Source organism: Zalophus californianus, chromosome 6, assembly GCF_009762305.2.
Source record: "Zalophus californianus isolate mZalCal1 chromosome 6, mZalCal1.pri.v2, whole genome shotgun sequence".
Lineage (NCBI taxonomy): Eukaryota > Metazoa > Chordata > Mammalia > Carnivora > Otariidae > Zalophus > Zalophus californianus.
In genome coordinates, this window is record NC_045600.1 from 96,793,303 (window position 1) to 96,813,513 (window position 20,211).

Sequence of the window (20,211 nt, forward strand, 5' to 3'; positions counted from 1 at the left end):
TATCAAGCCATGAAAAGATATGGAGGGAACTTAAATGAGTATTACTAAGTGGAAGAAACCAATTTGAAAAGACTACATACTGTAAAACTATAAAGGCAGTAGAAAGATCACTGGTTGCCAGGAATTAGAGGATGGAGAGATGAAGAGGCAAAGCATAAAGTATTTTTAGGGTAGTGAAACTACTCTGTATGATACTATAATGGTGGATAGATACATGCCATTATAATTTGTCCAAACCCATAGCATGTACACCATCAAGAGTGAACACTAAATTCAACTACGGACTCTGGATGATAACGATAGGTCAATGCAGGTTCATTAATTGTAACAAATGTACCATTCTGGCGGGGCATATTGGTAATGGGGGAGGCTACATGTTTCAGAGTAGGGGGGGATACAGGAAATCCTGGGCCCTCTGCTCACTATTGCTGTGAACCTATAACTGCTCTAAAAAATAAAGTTATTAAATAAAAACAACACCAATTGAGAGATTTGGAATTCTTTAGTTTACATACTGAAAAGAAAGAACCTACCATCTTATGGCTAGAAGCTGACTCTATCAATGACATAAAGCCAATAAAATAGTGTCTGAATCACTATTTTCAATGAGGGATAAAAAAAGTAATAGGGTCACCTTCTTTAGAACTACCAGTTGTTGCATAAAGATTGGCTTTGTGGGGCACCTGAGTGGCTTGGTGGGTTAAGCGTCTGCCTTCAGCTCAGGTCATGATCCCGGAGTCCCAGAACTGAGCCCTGAGTCAGGCTACCTGCTTGGCGGGGAGTCTGCTTCTCCCTCTGCCCCTCACCCTGCTCATGTTCTCTCTCTCTCAAATAAAATATTAAAGAAAAAAGAGTGGCTTTGTGGCCCACATATAGGACTTTCTAGCTGCTAATTTGCTGTATAATTCTTATTTATTTCTGTATTTCTTCTGTATATCTAGTATTGATGTAGTTTTTTTCCCCAAGAATATGCAAATCAAAATTGAGTATAAGAAAAAAGAACTGTGCTTTAATTTGTAATAGGGCTTTTAAAAAACTGTATTCCTTTGAAAATATATCTTGATCTTTGATAGAGTCTTATGAAGAAGCGCTTCCCCAGATTTCTGGTCTGTATTTTTGTGCCATAGTTGACCCTTGAATAACATGGATTTGAACTGCACAGGTCCCCTTAAATGTGGATTTTCTTTTTTGATAAATACAGTATAATACTGTAAATGTATTTTCTCTTATGATTTTCTCAATAACATTTTCTTTTCTCTAGCTTACTTTATTGTAAGAATATAGTATATAATACATAAAACATATAAAATATGTGTTAATCGGCTGTCAATCAGCAAGGCTTCCAGTCAAGAGTAGACTATAAGTGGTTAAGTTTTGTGGGGAATCGAAAGTTATATGCAGATTTTCAACTGCATGGTGACTAGGGGGATTGGCACCCCTAGCCTCTACATTGTTCAAGGGTCAACTGTGTTTTTTACTTTTTTTATTTTTTTTAAAGATTTTAATTATTTATTTTAGAGAGAGCAGGAGGGAGGGGCAGAGTGAGAGGGAGAAAGAGTCTTAAGCAGACTCTGCGCTGAGTGTGGAGCCCGACGTGGGGCTTGATCCCAAGACCCTGAGATCATGACCTGAGCCAACACCAAGAGTCTGCCGCTTAACTGACTGCACCACCCAGGTGCCCCAAACAGTGTTTTTTAATGTGTTCTTTTCATGTATTTCCTATTACTTAACTGTTAACCTGGATTCTTAAATTTATATATGATTCACTTTGTACACATATAAAACAACAATTATTATGTTACACACTGTGGTACTTTACAGTTTACAATGCACCTTCATGTACTCTCACAACAAAGTATAAGGTAGATAATAGCTCCTTTTTACTGAGCACCAACTATCTGCCAAACAGACATGAAATTTTCAGTCCTCAAGACAACTCTGCCAAGTTTCATAAATTTCATACTTCATAAACATGAAATTAAGACTCAGAGAAGCATAAGAGGAATAAGAGCAATTAATGTAGCTAATTCATCATAGTGTACATTTTCATTCTATCTAGGGATGAGGAATGTGGGGATCCTAGATGTCTAAACCCTAAATACAGACTTGTGGTGATTTAAAATTGAGGTAAGGTGTAGTTTAGGTGATAAATTCCAGGTCCTAACAACAACCTTTTAGTTTTAGGTTCCAAAGTGAAAGCCTCAATTTTATTGGTAACAAATATATTATCAAAAATTATCAGATTAAAGAAACGGAAAATCCCATGGTAAATAATTGACATGCTCAGTCCCAAAGTGAAATAAACATCATAAAAGAGATGAAGAATTAGACAGACACATGTTAAAGGAGAGGTATCCATCTTGAGCTAGGTCATTACTAAAACGACCTCAATGACTTAGGTAGAGATTAAATATTTAAAAGGTCCTTAATCCATTACAGATGTACTCTGAAGTGTTTATCGTAAAATTGTAAGATGTATGGGATTTACTAAAAAAAAAAAAAAAACAAAAAAAAAAAACCCAGGAAAGAAAAAAGGAAGGGAAAAGGTGGATGACATGATTGACAACACAATGGTAACAGCTGAAACTGGGAGTTTACTGGGGGCACACAAGGGGGCTCCTTGTATTATTCTGTCTACTTTTGTGTGTTTGAAGTTTTCCATAATAAAAAGTTTAAATGCGGGGCGCCTGGGTGGCTCAGATGGTTAAGCATCTGCCTTCGGCTCAGGTCATGATCCCAGGGTCCTGGGATCGAGCCCCACATCGGGCTCCTGGCTCGGCAGGGAGCCTGCTTCTCCTTCTCCCTCTGCCTCTCTCCCTGCTCATGCTCCCTCTCTCTCTCTGTATCTCTGTGTCTCAAATGAATAAATAAAATCTTTAAAAAATAAAAGTCACAGAAGAATACATATTTAAAAAAAAGTTTAAATGCAAGTGAAAAAAAGATATGTAGTTTGTAATCATTTAGGTAGCTTATAACAACTATTGAAGAAAAAGAACATAGTGAAATTCATAAACTATGTTAAAGGAGATAGAAACATATAGTATGTGTTATTTGATCAATAAAATTAATCAGGAGGTGCCTGGCTGGCTCAGTCTGTGGACCATGTGACTCTTGATCTTGGGGTTGTAAGTTTGAGCCTCATGTTGGTTGTAGAGATTACTTAAAAAGATTACTTAAAAATAGAATCTTTAAAAATAAATAAATAAAATTAAATTAATCAGAAAGAACAAAGTAAAAATGTTGGGTCACAAATTAGAAGAATAGAAAAAGAAATATTTAAATGATAAACTGGTTCTCCAGTAATATGTTTAAATAATAATCCCCGCACTTAGCTTTTACTCAACAATGGCAATAAGAAAGGACCTGGACTCACAGATATAGGGTTAAGAGTTTTAAAAAGAATATATCAGGATTTTCTCCAAGTTAAAAAAAAATCATAGTTAAGGTTTCAAGTTCAAGTGACAGCAAGCATCCAATATCACATTCCATTAGGAGGCCATGACCATTACCTCTTTCTTCTTGTCCTCTACCCAAACACATTTTTAATAGGTCTATTCTCTTCTTCAGAGTGATAATCATGGGTATTACATTTAAATGGATTGCCAAGAATATAAAAGGTTAGGAAATATGTTAAGGAAATCACATATTCTATTACAAAGAATGTTTAATTTAGTCTTTCTAGGAGTATCTTCACTTCTAGAATATACACAATGTATATTCAGACAACAGGTATGAAAATTGGGTACCTCACTTACTGTAACTTGATTAAGCTACCAACAGAACCTTAAGGATTTGGTAAGTAAATACCACTCTTAAGGTGTGGTTTTATCAAACTGAACTAATTCGGTTTCAGAACCTAAAGAAATCACCTTCATCCATAGTTTATCACTAAGCATGGGTATAGAACATAACTGGGTGGGGCACCTGGGTGGCTCAGCTGATTAAGCATCCAACTCTTAATCTCAGCTCAGGTCTTGATCTCAGTGTCCTGAGTTCAAGCCCTGTGTTGGAGCCTACTCAAAAAAAAAAAAAGGTGGGGGGGACATAACTGGGCAGTCATTGTAAGTTTCTTCTGTGGGGGAAACAAACTGACGTCTGAGGAAAAAACTCTAGATACTAACAGTCAGAAGTCTCCCAACAATGAAGTCTACGAGTTTAAAAGTCCCACAGAGTTACAGAGCCTCCAGATCACTTAGTCGTGACTCACTCTCAAATATGAAGAGACAGCCAAGGTTCACCAGACATGTGAAGGAAAATGCCCAATAACAAAGAGAAACAAAAAACAGTAAGAGCAAAAGGACCCATAAGAACCAAAGACAATGCAGGACTCATAACAAAACTTAAAAAAACAAAACAAAACAAAACCTGAAGTAAAACGTTTTCAAAGAAATAAGAGATTGTATTTATAAAACAAGAATAAGAATGGGGAATCATCAGAAAACAAGATAGAACTTCAGAAATTTAAATAACCAAAAATTTTAAAATTAAAAAGAAGGGGAAACTTGGGGAAAATCTTCCAGAAAGATTTGGAAGAATAAGGAGGCAAAGAAACAGAAAACAGGAGAGAAAAGTATATTATAGGAGCAATCCAAGAAATGCAAACTTTGGCTCATCGGAATTCTAGGAAGAGAGAACAAGCGAAAAAGGCAGAAAGGGAATTTTCAAAGAAATAACACCTGATTTTTAAAACAGGCACATGTTATCCTGATAGAAATTTAAATTAGTTAAAAATTATATAGGCAAGGGGTGCCTGGGTGGCTCAGTCGGTTGGGCGTCTGCCTTTGGCTCAGGTAATGGTCCCGGGGTCCTGGGATCAAGCCCCACATCAGGCTCCCTGCTTGGCGGGAGGCCTGCTTCTCCCTCTCCCACTCCCCCTGCTTGTGCACTCTTTCTCTCTCTCTCTCTCTGTCAAATAAATAAATAAAATTTTAAAAAGAATTATATAGGCAATCACATATCTCAGAGTTTAGGTGCTCACCTGCCTATGTAGGTATATGGACATTATTGTATGTTATACTGTATCATACTCTAGTTGGTTGTTTTTGTTTTTGTTTTTTTTTTAATAGATTCTGCTGTCTTCTCATCTAAATTGTAAACTCTTCAGAGCCAGGAATAATATTTGCCACTCACGGCAGGCACATATTCTATTTCTGATAAATACTTGTTAAACTCATTTGCTTTGAAGATGACTTTAGTTTCCATTAAGCTCTGTGACTATTTAAGAGGGTTCAGTCTTTCAGCCTTGGTACAAAAGGTAAAGGTCATTCTTAGCTAAAACAGTTACTTGAAACTCCAGGAACAACTCTGAGAATCCAATTCTTAACATTGTTTGGAATGAAGTCACTCTTTTAAACAATGATAAATTTAAAACTGGTCAAATGGTCTTTGTTTAAATACCCTTAAAAGTTTTGGCTCGTTCAATCTTCTTTTCAGAAAACTTGATCTGAGTCTCCATCTAGACACATAGTTCTATGGTACCAGTTAGTGGAATATGTAGGCTATGAATCAGACTCCACTGTGGAAACTAATCCTTGAGTCACGATCATAATATTCCATTGGCATCCACCCCAGGGACAAGGTATTCATTTAAGAGTGCCACTCTTTCATGCAAAGGATGAAGCATCAAGTAGCTCCCACTCATCATTACAGTCATCCCTTATATTTAAGGGATTTAGGGATTTCCTAGTTTGGTTATCTGTTTGAGCAAGGCTGGCTGGTTGCCCTCATCTATCAGGATTCTCCAGTCATCTCTACCATTCCAAAGGGCTCCTTGGTTTTGGTCATTAATTTAATAAATATTTATTGAGTGTCTGTTTTGAACAAGGCACTGTTCTAGGTACTGGAAATGTAGCAGTGAGTAAGACAAAAAGTCCCTGATTTAGGGAGTTATATTCGAGTAAAGTAGAACCCAGAAAAGTTTACCTATTTGCTTACTCCTTTCTCTAAAATTCTCTGATCAATTCTAGAAAATTTACATTTGCTTGTCTGCTTGCTTGCCTATCTATTTCTATCTCCCTATCTTTTTCTTGCTATGCTTCCTTTTCCCCATTTCTTGCCTGAAATATTTAATACCTTGTTAGGCTCCCTGAAATTAGGCTAAGCCACAAGCAGCTACAAAGTCTACAAAAACCCAGCTACCAATAAGATTGCTTAAAGTGCTCCAACGGAAGGACAGGTCCTAAGATTTTCACGTCCTGATTTATATTTGAGAAGTAATATATACTTGAAGCATTACAAAGTTGAATGTAATGGATCTCTAAATTTTCTCCTTATAGAACTATCAAAAGGATAGTAGGCACTGATTATATATGGTTTTTCAATTCATTACATAAGCCAGTGTAAGATTTAAAAGTTCTTCGTAGTACCCTAATTGATGCTGCTACAGGAAAGCATATTGAAAAGATTCAAAATGTTCACAAAGGGGAAGATAGAAGATACTGCTTGAAAAAGCCCAAATACTTAAGAAACATATAACATTTCAATTGTGTATTTTTCAAATCTCATGCTGAGAGGGGAAAAAACTAATGTAGGCAACAATTTTAAAAACAACATAGACCAGAATTACAGCCATTATAAATTTAAGAGATTCCCTTAGGTAGAACCACAAATGTTATAGATTGATATTTATTAAATTCTTAAATGAAACTAAAATGTAATCCTGGAAAATTTAATAGTCAGAATTCTACAAGAGTCATATTAAAGTTCTTTTATGACGCAGGCAGGCAACTTTGCTCTTGAATGTTTCTTGGTCCAAACAACCTCTTCTATATTACATGGTCTCAATCAATAATGAGTCTAATCATGGTCTCAATCGGTAATGAGTCTAATGCCTAAGTAGATTTAAAATTCTTTGCAAATTATTTTGACTCTGGCCACAGTATACCTATATAGCTCTGCTGTATGTAAAAGTGGGAGAAGGACTCATCGGATACTTCAACCATAAACTGTATTACTGTTCTCATACAAGAATGGTCTTCTCAAAATGTGTTTGAGAAATTAGCAGCATTGACACGACCTAGGAGCTTGTTAAAAATATGGAACTCTCAGGCATCCCAGACCTACAGAACCAGAAAGTGCATTTTAATAAAATCTCCAGGAGATATGCACGGACATGAAAATTGGAGAATTACTGGTCCAAATGACAACTTAAGGCATTTTCCAATTGTAATCTTCAAAGCATTAGAGGGCAGCTTGCCAACAAAAATTCGAGAGAAAAAGGGAAAAAAAGGAAGTAGTCCTGGATAATACTATTTTAGCTATATCATAAAATGTTATACACTCAACTTTTGTAAGGGGGACAAAAGATAAAAAAAATCTGTTAAGAATGTTTCTGTATTTAACAAACAACTGAATTTAAAGACATTGTCTGTTGTACCTCCATTATCCTTGATGGAAATTTCTTTTTCTTGGTAATATTTTTGTCTATTTAGGCAAATCACACAATGTTTCACAGTTTGATGGTTTTGTAATACATCTGAATCAAGAGAAAGCCTGATGTTCCCCCCACTTCCTAGAGCCTAACTAGAAACATTGTGGATTCACTTGGTCAAGATGTTCTTTGTGTTACTAGCCCATGAACTGAACTACAAGGTACATAAAACAAGCTACCTGCTTGCCCTTTCAAGTTCTCAGATCTGCTCTAGTTCTATCTAAGAAGTTTTGTTAAATCTCAGGGTAGGTAAAATTGCTTTTCAACAACTGCTCCCATGTCGGGACAGACTCGCTCACCTCTTGTTTTGAAATTCTTTCTTGCATTGCTAAGTGTCTGTCTTCATCTGACTATAGTCTTCCAGTCTCACACATGGCAAACAAAGAATACAGAACCACACACTTGAGCAATACTTCAGGTATTTCCTGGACATGCTGACAAGATCATTGGTTCCCTTTCTTGGCACTCATTCACGCTTGCTAAACACCCTGCTGACCTCAACACACAGGCTAGCCACACACAGGGACCCTGCCCAGCCCCTTCTGCCCAAACAGCCTCCCGGTCCTGACTTCTCCTGCTCTATCTTGTTCACTGTCACCCAAAGGCAAAGGGACAGTGGGTCTAGAAGGGGGAGTCCTCACAACGGCTAGTACCCGGTGGGCTCCATATCCTGGAAAAAGCCCATGACAGAAATACAGAGATTCCTACTCTCCAAGTAGTTTGTAGCAACAGCCCTTAAACCCTGACTTGCTTCCTACGGGGAAGCTCTGTTTTTGTTTCATCTCCTTTTTGGTGGTAGAGAGGGGGATGAAAAAGTTAAGAATAATACCGTTCAAAATGAGCTGTGACTATTCATAGACAGCATCAAGTTTGCACTCCTGTGTGTTGTTTCTTTCATTTCAGCTTACTGAATCTCCATTTTTGGTTTCACTGCTCATACTCACTTATTCTTTAGTTCAAATGTAAAAGAACAGAGAGCTAGAAGCCCCTTCTTCCCCCGAGACTAGGCTGCAATATCTTCATGGACAGAGAATTAGCGCATTTATACCCACCCAACACCATGCCTTCTATATACCAGCCATTAAGTATATATTGTGCCCACACTAACTCATGCCTGTTCTGTGATACTGATATTTCTCTTCCTTACCTGTTTCATTCTTTCTTCAGCCTGGCTTTTGTGCTATCCCCCTGACCCCACTCTTGCTAAAGTCACCACGGACCTCCTAACCGCCACAGACGCGTAGGTTCTGTGGTGCTGCATGCTGCCCTCCTTGAATTTTCCCTTCCCTTGACTTCTGGGCTTCCCTGCTCTCCTGGCCACTCTGCCCCTCCAGTGGCTCTTAGTCTCCTGATTATCTCTTCTTCCGTTGTCTCCCCAAAGTTGGTGGTCCCCAGAATTCTGATTTACTACCCCTTCCCATCTCACTTTTATGCTTTTTTGGTTCATCCTTAGCTAAGGCCTTGACTATACTTGTAACTCCCAAGCTACATTTGAGCCCTCACTTCTCTCCTGAGCCCTGATCCTGTATCTCCACCAGCCCCACTTGAAACCAGCAATACAGGGGCACCCTCTCAATACATGAACGTAATAATGCATGATTTCTTTGTCACCCTCCCAATTTGCCCTTCTCCTATATCCTATCTCTCTAGCTTAGTTCATGACATCACCTTTCACACGTCTAGCCTTGCACGTGCTGCTGTGTCTACCTAGGGCAATGATTCTCAACAGGAGTCAATTTTGCCTATAGGGGACCTTTGGCAATATCTGGAAACATTTTTTGATTGTCACAACTAGAAGAGAGGGGTACTACAGGCATCTAGTGGGTGGTGGCCAAAGATGCTGCTGAACATCCTAAGGCACAGGACAGCAACCCCACAAGAAAAAGTATCCAGCCCAAATGTCAATCAATAGGGCTGAGATTGAAAATCCTTGCTCTAGAATATCTTCTTTGCTTTCTCTGCCTGGTGAACTCCAACTCACCTACCAAGACTCAGCTCAAATGTCACCACCTCTGTGAAGTCTTCCTCTATCAACCAGATGAGTATTCTTGTATCTTTCTCACCTTCTCATACACACCTCTATTTTAGCACATTAGACATTAGGCTGAATTTCTGTTTGTTTACCAGCATATCTCTATTACTAGCATGGGAGTTCCCCCAAGGGGACCATATCTTATTATCTTTTATTCCCAGGGCTTGGGTCAGTGCCTGGCAAATAATAGGCACTCAAATATGTACCATATGAATGAATTAAAGAAATAATATCTACAGAGAAATCCGAAGTGTTTCTGAAGCAAACAACTCATGTCCCTGAACCACTCGGAAGTTAATATTCTAGTTCCTCAGTTCTAAGTTCTAAGAGATATGCATTCACAAGAGTACATCTCTTAACAAATTTCTAAAATGGGTCATTCACATTGTTACATCACAGTTTTAGAGTCAATATTTATAAACTATATTGGTTTTTATAGGAAAGGTTAAGTGTTCAAAATAAATTTAACCAAATGTCTCTAAATATTCTGGTGAAGAGGAGCTGAGAAAATAATGCAACACTAAAACAAATACATATTTAAAACATTTATTTTAGGAAGAATAACTAAGTAAATTATTGAAATGTATCATCTTGAGATTAGTGTTAAAGGCTTTGAAATAATTGAGACAGTGTTTTTTAAAGTTCTACTACACTAGTCTTAAACAATTTACCTACCCAGGATTAAGCAACAGGAAATGAAGAAAAAATTTATAACATAAAGACAAAATGTAAAGCCAAACTTTTGGATAAAAATGTGCATCTATGTGAAGAATGGAGGACCTGTACAAACTTGGGCACAATGCTGAGGTATTTTAAATAATAGGGTAACAAAATCTCGGAGCATCCTAACAGTATAACATAGGAGATTTAGAGAATAGACAGGAAAAAATAAAATAACAACTGAGTAAACTGTTCCATAGAGTTTAGAAAACTGGAGTCATTTTTATAACTAGATAAAAACTACTTCTTGACTGAACTGACAAAATATTACAATGTTAAAACATCAAATATCTACTTTCAGATCAAAAGTCATTACACAGCCTTTACAAAAGTAATATGGTATTTCAACAAGTATATATAAGAAACATATGCCAGTTATTGTTACGTTCTTTGATAGCAAATAAATAAAACAAACATTATCACGCAGACTACAAAGTCCCACTTCCATTCTAAGTTGTAAACACAGAACAGAGCCCTGTTGCAGATAGGTAAAAGTTCTCACCAGATTTTAAAATATCAGCCATTTATGAGCTGTTATTATAGAGAGCTAGAAACTGGATACTATGCTGCTAGATACTGGTAGCTAAACACATAAGAAAAGAATTCGTAGACTCTCAGTGCTTTAGAAACCAGGGTCCCTGACCAAAGCAGTGATTTAATTTCACGGCTGCTCGGTACAGATAGCTGACATTACTAAATGCTACTCTAATATCAACTTGTTAAATGTGAATCCAGACTCAGCATATCAGAATACTAACCCAGACTAACTGGAGTCATGGGAAATATTTTGGGAGCTGTTTATTTATAAATGAGTTACAATATACCACTATAATTAGATTAATATATAATTATTGATAAACACAGGATTATTTCTAAAACCCCAGTATTGTTGCCACTGCTAAGTTTAGAAAAAACATTAGCATTTTCTTTTTAAAATAAGCCCTTACCAATCAATTAGATCAATTTAGATCTAGTATATGTTGAATTTAATGGTCACTGTATTGCTTACCAATACTTTTATATAGAGTTGTTTAATAAACATTAAATGGAGGCACAAATTAAAGCTCTCCAGCAAACTACACATTTCTGAACTATTTATAATCCAATAATCTACCAAAAATTAGAATCTACACAAAGCTAAACATTTGGCTGTCACAAAAAAATAGTTAAGTTAGCTTACCTAAGTTAAATAAAACCAATAAAAGTGTATATTTTTAGCTATGCAGAAGGCATTTAGTCACATTTTATTAAAAAACATTAAAAATACCTTTTTCAAAAGTATCATTAACAACAAACTATAATATTACCACAAAATCAACTATTTTAAGGCCAGGTCTACAGATATATTTATCTATAAATATTTCTAGGTTAATTATTCTTTTCAGATTTATTTCACTAAATGTAAGATAAGTTTACAAGGTACATGTAATTCAATTAGCAAATTATTAATATGTTTCTTTATAGAGTCACTGCATTGCTTTCTTTCAGGGGGCAAAACAGTTTCATGGATTATAATCTCCTAAAAGCTGTTTTTTTTAAAGTTTTATAAATGAAATAATCCTAAAACATAGATCAAAATTTGAAATCTGATCTTTATTCATCTTTAGTAAAGTAGTTGCTTATATTAACATATGGGCATTGGGTAACAATAATTATATTTATGAGATTTGAAAAGAGATAAAACTATCAATTACTTAATATTTTATTTACCTAAAGCTACTTGTCCATTTAAAAAAATTTTTTAATATAGATATTGAGGGTTAAATAAACACAGATAAACAGATAAGAGTTTTTCTCCCCTAAACTATTATGTACTGTCATCTAGAATTGATTTAGCCAGAAAAAATTTTTTAATTTCCTGGAATCTGGCAAGACCTTCCAAATACAGAAATATTAAAAACCTACTTAAGTTCAAATACTTTGGAAAATCTATGTAAGTTCAAATACTTTGGAAAGGCTCAATTACATAAAAAACTGTTTTGGTTAAGATTCATTAGAGTTAAATGACTAATAAACAAAATTATCAAAATAACAAATTAATAAGGTAAATAGAAGAGTATGGGAAATGCCTAGCAATTGAAGCCAAATTCAAAAAACATAAAATTTGGAATTCAATATTGTTGAAAGACCAAGTTACATTTTAGAAGGCAGTCTTAACTGGTAGCTAAAGCTAGAGGAAAATCGGGTGGAAACAAAATTCCTGTGGTTAAGGGTATATACAAATGCAAATGCCATTTATTTTTCCTCTGCTTTAAACATGCAGCATAATCGTTTTTTATCAATGTTCCACTAAATACACATCTTTTAGAGGAACATTTTCTCTGCATTCATTTGTGACAAGATTTTCACATTTTTATGTAGGTTTTTTTATTGTTTAATATTTTAAATAAGTATTCTATATTTTACCTTATTTCACAATGATTAAGGAGGGGAGAATACTAAATCAACATTTTTGAAAGAGGAATAAAATATGGAGTTAGACATTAAAATGCTATGTTACCTGAAGAAAAAAATACCAAAGTAAAAATGTTATGAAATAAATTATTATTTAAAACTTGTTTTTATGCTACAGAAATGTCTCATGCCTTAAATCACTTTGGAAAGTTTTTTTTTCCTTTTAATGCATATTTCCAACACTGGTAAAATAACAAATAGAGTGAAAAACTATTGGGGGGTTCTTCAGATTTGCAAATACAAAGATTATGACTATAAAACACTTGCTAGCTAAGTTATAATAAATTTTAACCAAATATTTCATAAAGCTTTTCTAGTATAAATTAACATTTACTAAGACCAAAGGAAACTTACCTTACAAGAATGCTTTAAAGAATTAGATAGTTCATTTGTAAAATCTCTGTTACTGTCTCTTGATAAGTTATCAACTTTATCTTCATTTCCAGATGCAAACTTTATGAGTAATTGTGATGGTCCCCCCTTAGAACAATTGTGCTTAAGGCTGGATAAACAGGAAACATTTGGATAAGTTCCTCCCAATGAAATACTTCTTTGTAAAATAGCATAGTTTTTGTTTATCTGTAAATTTGGTCTTTCCAACTGTCCATTGATATTTATTTGGTAATCTATGTTCTGAGAGGATGGTAAACGTGCAGATGTCCTCTGCCTAAGCTTAATGCACTCTGAATCAGAATCAAGCTTCATTTCTGATATCTCTGGTTTACAATCACCATTTGCTGTTTCACAATCTAATGTAGTTGCTATTTGTTGGCTGAAATGCACTGAGACACAAGAATATCCTTCGGATGACTTTTCACAGACAGTCTGATTCGGACTATTATTTGCAATAGCAATTTTCTTTTGTAATGAGCCCTTCCTGTGAAGTGGCCTTATGTCTCTTACTTCTCCGGGAGTACACGTTGTTTTAGATAACCGAAGTCCATTGACAGCTGTGGAAAGAAATGCCTTAGCACTCGTCCCATCTTCACTGTGGGCAATTTCACTAGGAGAAATAATAAACTGGTGTGAGGTTTGATAGGATCCTTTGCTTGGAAGAATATCCGTACTTGTTGGAGAAGTTGGTGGGGTATTTGAAGGACTCCTAGGAAAAATGACTAAAGATGAACAACGTTTCAGTGGAATTTTTGAGTTCCTGCTCACTGGCAATTTCATAATTTCTAGTCCACGCTCCAAGTCCTCCTGGACAAAAGGAACAGTACTTGGACTTCTTGAAAAAATTTCACATGGAATAGTATTCCTGTTTGGCACACTTCTATTGGAGGTGCCGTCAGAAGGTAGATTTCCACCCAAAAAAGTATCGTCAGTTGGTGGAAGAGTATAACCACTGCTGTCACTGATGATACTGTTTGTGTAGGAACCACCACTTGTGATACTTGCACATGATCCATAATCACTACCGTTGCTGCTGTAAGACCCATGCTCACTGGTGGAAAAGTTACTAAGGCTACCGCTGCGAAGGGCAGAACCGCTTACAAGGTTACCATCACTCACAGCATTCAGTTCATTATCAGCCACAGCATTGTTGTAAATGCCGTCCTTGAAGACACATGTCAACGAAGCATCATCCCCGTCAGCTAAGACATTGTTAGGCTGAAGATATCCACCGTACCTTGTCGGCTGTAGCGAAATCTGCAGACAGCTGCTCTTTTTATTAACATTTTCAGGTGAAGGAACAGATGATCTTTCCTGAGACTTCAGGTTTTCCTGTATTAACGGAGCTAGTGCAGTCTGTCTAGGAGTCAGCTTCATTTGAACAACATTAGACGCTGAAATCCGGGTTGGTCTTTTGAAGCACATGTGAACATTGCTATCCAAATCATCTCCGGAGCTTTCTGACAAAGGATAAGTATTGCTTCTTCGGGCTGCAAAGTGCAATCGTAAGCTTTGTGCCATTTGTTCTCATTTCCAAACATGTTAAGGGTTGAAAGTCATGACAAAGATCTCTGTCGGTAGACAGGCTAGCAGCAGCTGCCCAGCATCGAAGGAAAAAATCATTTGTGGTGCCTAAAAGAGCTCTTAAGTAGCAGTCTTTATCCTAAGTAAAACCTTAGATACCAGCTATCATAGAAAGAAAAAGACGACATTCCAGAGACTGACGTTTCCAAATATTTTGAATCGCTTGTAGTCAAAGTGCCTTCGCTTACAAAGCACTTGATTTCCAGCGACCTTGAAGCTGAGCTCGGCTGCAGCACTCTGCCTCAAACACTGCCAACCTTGTTTCAATTATACCTTCTCCAATTTGCATGAATGAGTAACACAAGAACAACAATCTTCTAGCATTTCAAGTTGAAACAGTATTTTTTCACTCCTGCTCTACTAAATGAACATTTAACCATGTGAATCACGGAGCCTATACTTTCTCCAGCAGTTCGACCACTAATATTTTTACCCATAGGGATAGAATTACAGGAAGTTGGTAGGAATGAAACCCCATGTAATTGAGTATCAAATCAAGGATTGAATTTCCAAATAGTAGCCAAACTAGGAATCTCGTCAAGTCAGTTAATGTAAAAAGGCATATATTCTGTTAATTTTTTTTGGATGAGTAAATTCAAACAGTCGTATAAATCTGGAAGTACCAAAACTTTGGGGTGAGTTAAAACTCAAGCATTAAATCAAATAGATAAATATTCTAGCTTCCAAAATACTACTTACGAAAAGTGAAAGCTTAAGGAGAGAAATACAAAATTAGCCTAGTAATACTATTGAAAAATTGAGCACAAGTCTGAGAAAGAAAAGTTTAAGAGAAGCTGTCACCAAGCATTTTCTCCTGTAATTTTAAGGCCTTTCTCAGCCAAGTAGTACAGTCTTTAACTGATGCCATTTATATTTTGACTATTAAAACTCTGCCAAGAAATAGCCTAAGCAAACATTCCATTAAAAATATATGCAGATTAGATAGAAAAACTATACCCCAATATAGTTTGAGCACACCAGATATTTTATTCCATTGTCTCTGCAATTCATTCATTTAAGAGAGTGTTGTGGTAAGTAAAGAAGTCTAAAAAGGATTTAACACATCAAATAAACATATCTCAATGCCAATTCTGTTCTGAAAACTCTAAGAGCTCTTTGCTGGCCCCTACTGGTGTGTTGAAACAATCCATTTAGCTGTTTGCTATCTATAAAGAAATATAAACCATGCTGCATATTTCTTTGTATAAACAAAGTACATACTTGTTTACATTTTTGAGTACTAGCCTTGCCCTAGAGGTGGAATTACTTACTACTGCTGATAAAGCTCCCACAGTAGAGAACAGTAGACTGTTTGTCCTCCTAGAGGTTGTGATTTTGTATGTATATTTTTTTCTGCTTTGTATTTATTTAACCTTTACTTTATTTTCAGTTTACTAGGTAATAAAAGTTTAATATTTTAATTTCTCCCCTAAATGTCACAGACCAAGGTTGGTATTCTATTTGAAAGAAACAGATTTATTTTTAAATAATACTCTAGGGTATATTTAAACCCCTTACCTGAATTTTATAGCTGGAACTCCAGTAATAAATATATACTGGCTCATTCATAGGAAAGTAAAAAGTAAAATAGTTCAGTTGTTTACACCACATGGTACTACACCCAAGTTGTATTTTCCTAAGTAAGATTTTTTTTTCTAAGTAAAAGTAAATATGTAAAACATATACTTGTACTTTGTTTAAAAAAGAAAACGCCTTAAGACAGATCTGTTCTCAATCATAATGTTCTAAACAGTATTTTTAATCAATTAGGAGATGATGAAATAGAAATATGGAATTTATGAAATTACATTTCGGACTAGGAAGATATAGTACTATGCTTTAGAATGTGTACAATTATAAATTTAGCAATAAAATTATTATGTTATTTTGGTTTTATATAACCTACCTCCTTTATGATTTTACAGACTTCAGTAAATATTCCCTTGTAATCCTCTCTCTTTATAGAAGAAAGAGTCCCAATCTTTTCACTTTACCTTCAAATGACTTCAGCTTTTCTTCCTGAATTAAGTTAGGGGTCTCATAACTCAAAGAATGGAACACTTCTAAGAGGCTAACTAATGAGACTAACTGCTCATGCCTGTGGCCTAAAACTTCTAGTTAACAGGCAAAACTCTGGTTGTTGATATAAAATAATGAGCCTCAGATATTTGGCTAGATAAATGTTTTCACTTTGGTAAGTTTCACTAGAAACATCAGTCTCATGTGTCCAAACTAGATTTCAAGCTTCCAGAATGCCAGGACCATAACTACACTTTTGTGATCTTCCTGGGCTCATGCTGGGCACAAAGTAAGCACGAAGTAACACCAGAGAGGAGGCTAAATGGGTAGATGGTCACCACACTTATTCTGACTGCCTAATGCTTTCTTTCAGGATTTGATCCAGCTATTACTTCTGAAGAAATATCAAAAAGCACCTTACGACCCAGCAATTGCAGTCCTGAGTATTTACCCCAAAGATACAAATGTAGTGATCTGAAGGGGCACATGCACCCCAATGTTTATAGCAGCAATGTCCACAATAGCTAAACTATGGAAAGAGCCTAGATGTCCATCAACAGATGAATGGATAAAGAAGATATGGTATATACATACAATGGAATATTAGGCAGCCATCAAAAAAATGAAATCTTGTCATTTGCAATGACATGGATGGAACTAGAGGGTATTATGATAAGTGAAATAAGTCAATCAGAGAAAGACAGGTATCATATGATCTCACTGATATGAGGAATTTGAGAAACAAGACAGAGGATGATAGGAGAAGGGAGGGAAAAATGAAAAAAGATGAAACCAGAGAGGGAGAAAAACCGTACGAGACTCTTAATCTCAGGAAACAAACTGAGGGTTGCTGGAGTGGTGGGGGGTGGGAGGGATGGGGTGGCTGGGTGATGGACACTGGGGAGGGTATGTGCTATGGTGAGCACTGTGAATTGTGTAAGACTGATGAATCACAGACCTGTGTCCCTGAAACAAATAATACATTATATTTTAATAAAAAATTAAAAAAGAATAATCATATTTTAAATTAAAAAAAGAGCACTGCAGCTGGACAAGAAGGAGTGATGATTAAAAATTTTCAAGGAGGGCTTCAGCTGGGAAGTGCTTATGATTCTCTCACCTTCCCATTACTGTCATCACCACCATGATCACCATCATCAAACTGCTGGTTTACAACCCTTAGGTCTTAAAACAAGAGGGATATAACCCTCTCTTTTTTCAAAACAAGTAACACTTATATTGCAAATATCTTCCAGAGGACTAGAAATCGTTTCTGCTTAAAATTTTATCTGTGCCCTTCGCCATACATTTCCAAAGAGAATTTGCTAGGAAAAGGATATGTTCTTAATTTAGTTGTGAATGCTATAGGGGAATAAGCATAAATAACATTTACAGTGGCACAGGACATTTACTGCTATATAGTCAAGCCTGTTACTCTACCAATGGCTAGAGTTTCTATAACATCTCAGGTGATATGTACACTTCAGTTACCTGCTAGGACTAACAACAAATCAGAGGATTAGAATGACACACACTACCCATTCTAATTACTTCTTGCTTCTTGAGAAAAGCTGTATTTCTAATCCCAGTTGATACCCTAAATGGCACATGTTAACATGTCACAGAGGAATGTATTCAGTGATGATATTTTAATAAATTCAAAAATATGCAAAAGGAAACTATACTCAGGGATACATATATACATGATAAACAAGTTTTTTTTAAAAGCAAAGAAATGATAAGCACAATATTCAGGACAGTGGCTACTACTTGTCGGGGAAGAAAAGGAGATGCTACTGGGGAGGGGGACGGAGGGTTGTAGATTTTGGTAATGTTCTAGTTCTTAAGTTGAGTAATAAGTGCATAGATATTTGTCTTATTATTTAAAACAAGGATTTAGGGGCACCTGGGTGGCTCAGTTGGTTAAGTGTCTGCCTTCGGCTCAGGTTATGATCTCAGGGTCCTGGGATCGAGCCCCGCATCGGGCTCCCTGCTCAGCAGGGAGCCTGCTTTTCCCCCTCCCTCCTGCTCTTGCTCACTCACTCTGTCAAATAAATAAATAAAATCTTAAATAAAATAAAATAAGGATTTATATTATGCACTTTTTTGTGTGTTTATTTCATGATTTTAAAAAACACAAATACTAAATTTCTCCTGGTCCCATCTAGAAGGGAAACAAATCTGTAGAGACAGAAGGGGGAAAAAATCTCTATCCTATAGAAAAAACAAAAATACAAACAGAAAAGAAAAAGCTCTGCACCTGACCATATCTGATAACCAAACATCAACATCTGTCATGTCACTCAACCTTAAAAAGTTAGACTGCAATTAGTGATGAAGTGTCCTTTGGTGATAAAAAAGCACTTTTGCTTATTATGATTGCTAATTAATAGATTTCATTTGCAGTATCTTCCAGTACTAGTATAGTTATCATTTCTTGGGTGGGGGAACATGTTATGTAGTCCAACACTAAAAACAAATTTTAAAAATCCAGTTTCTTAAAAAAGAAAGAAAAAAAATCCAGTTTTTTGTTAGCTAAAAAGTGAATGATTATTTCTTTTTTGGTGCTTCTGTTTAATAACTGATACGCCTTGAATACATAACACTCTTACACCTTCCTTTTCAAGTCTTACAGGTTTAAAACATACATGGAAGATGCTAAGAAGAAAAGATCTGAAATAGCATTCCTAAGAGACAAAATTAGGAAAAGGATAGGACTTCAAGACAGTCTTTAGGGAATCAGGAATTAGAACTACCTTTTCATAAAAATAAAATCAGGCTTAACTTTGCCTCTTTTTTTTTTTTTTTTTTTTGGCCTCTGTAAGAGCTGACAGTCCTTTAGAGGACTTCATCGGTGTCAGGAGGACAGACAGTCTTCCTTCGTAGAAGAGTTGGGGAGGGGAGAGTGAGTGAGACAGAGCCACTGCAGTGAGGAGGCACAGGTGCAGCCGCTCTGGGACAGGGTTCCCTGAGCCTGGGCACACTCACCACTCCACATAGGATGAGTGTGAGGGAAGGCAAGACAAAGAAGCGAGCTTCCCTGCCATCCCATCACGTGGCACAAGAGGTCTTGAGTAAGACCGCAATCTGTGGAGAACTGACAAAAAGAGAAGTACCTGGGAGGAAAGTGGAAGCGTACACAGTAGCACTAGGAATGAGGAAAAAAATTGTATCTGCCTCTCCATTTTGCCCAGAGCCTCCATAACCACCCGAAGTCATCTCTCCCGTCACAGATTCCCAGACCACTATGTGCTGCCCTACTGAGATACACCCTTGCTTCCTATTTCACACTAGTACAATATAACTTACCAACCGATTTTCATCAAATACTTCAAAAAGAAGCCGGTGCTGCTGAGGATGGACCTAAGTAAGAAAAACACAACGTTTCTTTAAAAACAAGTGAAAGTCAATCAACCTGGACTCTGAGAAATAAATGCTTGAAATGTTTCCTAATTCCTGCTATTTAGAGTGTATTTAAAATTACATGAGACACATCGTACAAAAGCAGACCAATCCTATGTCACCCATTTTCTGATAGTTCTACCAACAACAAAGTGGATTTGGGTGCTTATTTTTACAT

At 36.2% G+C, this 20,211-nt stretch overlaps 1 protein-coding gene across 5 annotated transcripts in view; it reads right to left on the reverse strand.

The window, feature by feature from the left end:
* The window catches only part of NEDD4 (NEDD4 E3 ubiquitin protein ligase), a 135,991-nt gene that overhangs the window by 64,238 nt on the left and 51,542 nt on the right, over positions 1-20,211 (reverse strand). For 3 of the 5 annotated variants that reach the window (XM_027569567.2, XM_027569562.2, XM_027569564.2), the window contains exon 5: positions 19,941-19,994. In XM_027569567.2, coding sequence (XP_027425368.1) covers positions 19,941-19,994 — 54 coding nt within the window. Of the gene's footprint in view, positions 1-12,989; positions 14,734-19,940; positions 19,995-20,211 lie in introns of those variants that run through there. The other 2 variants (XM_027569561.2, XM_027569560.2) reach the window with 2 other exon arrangements.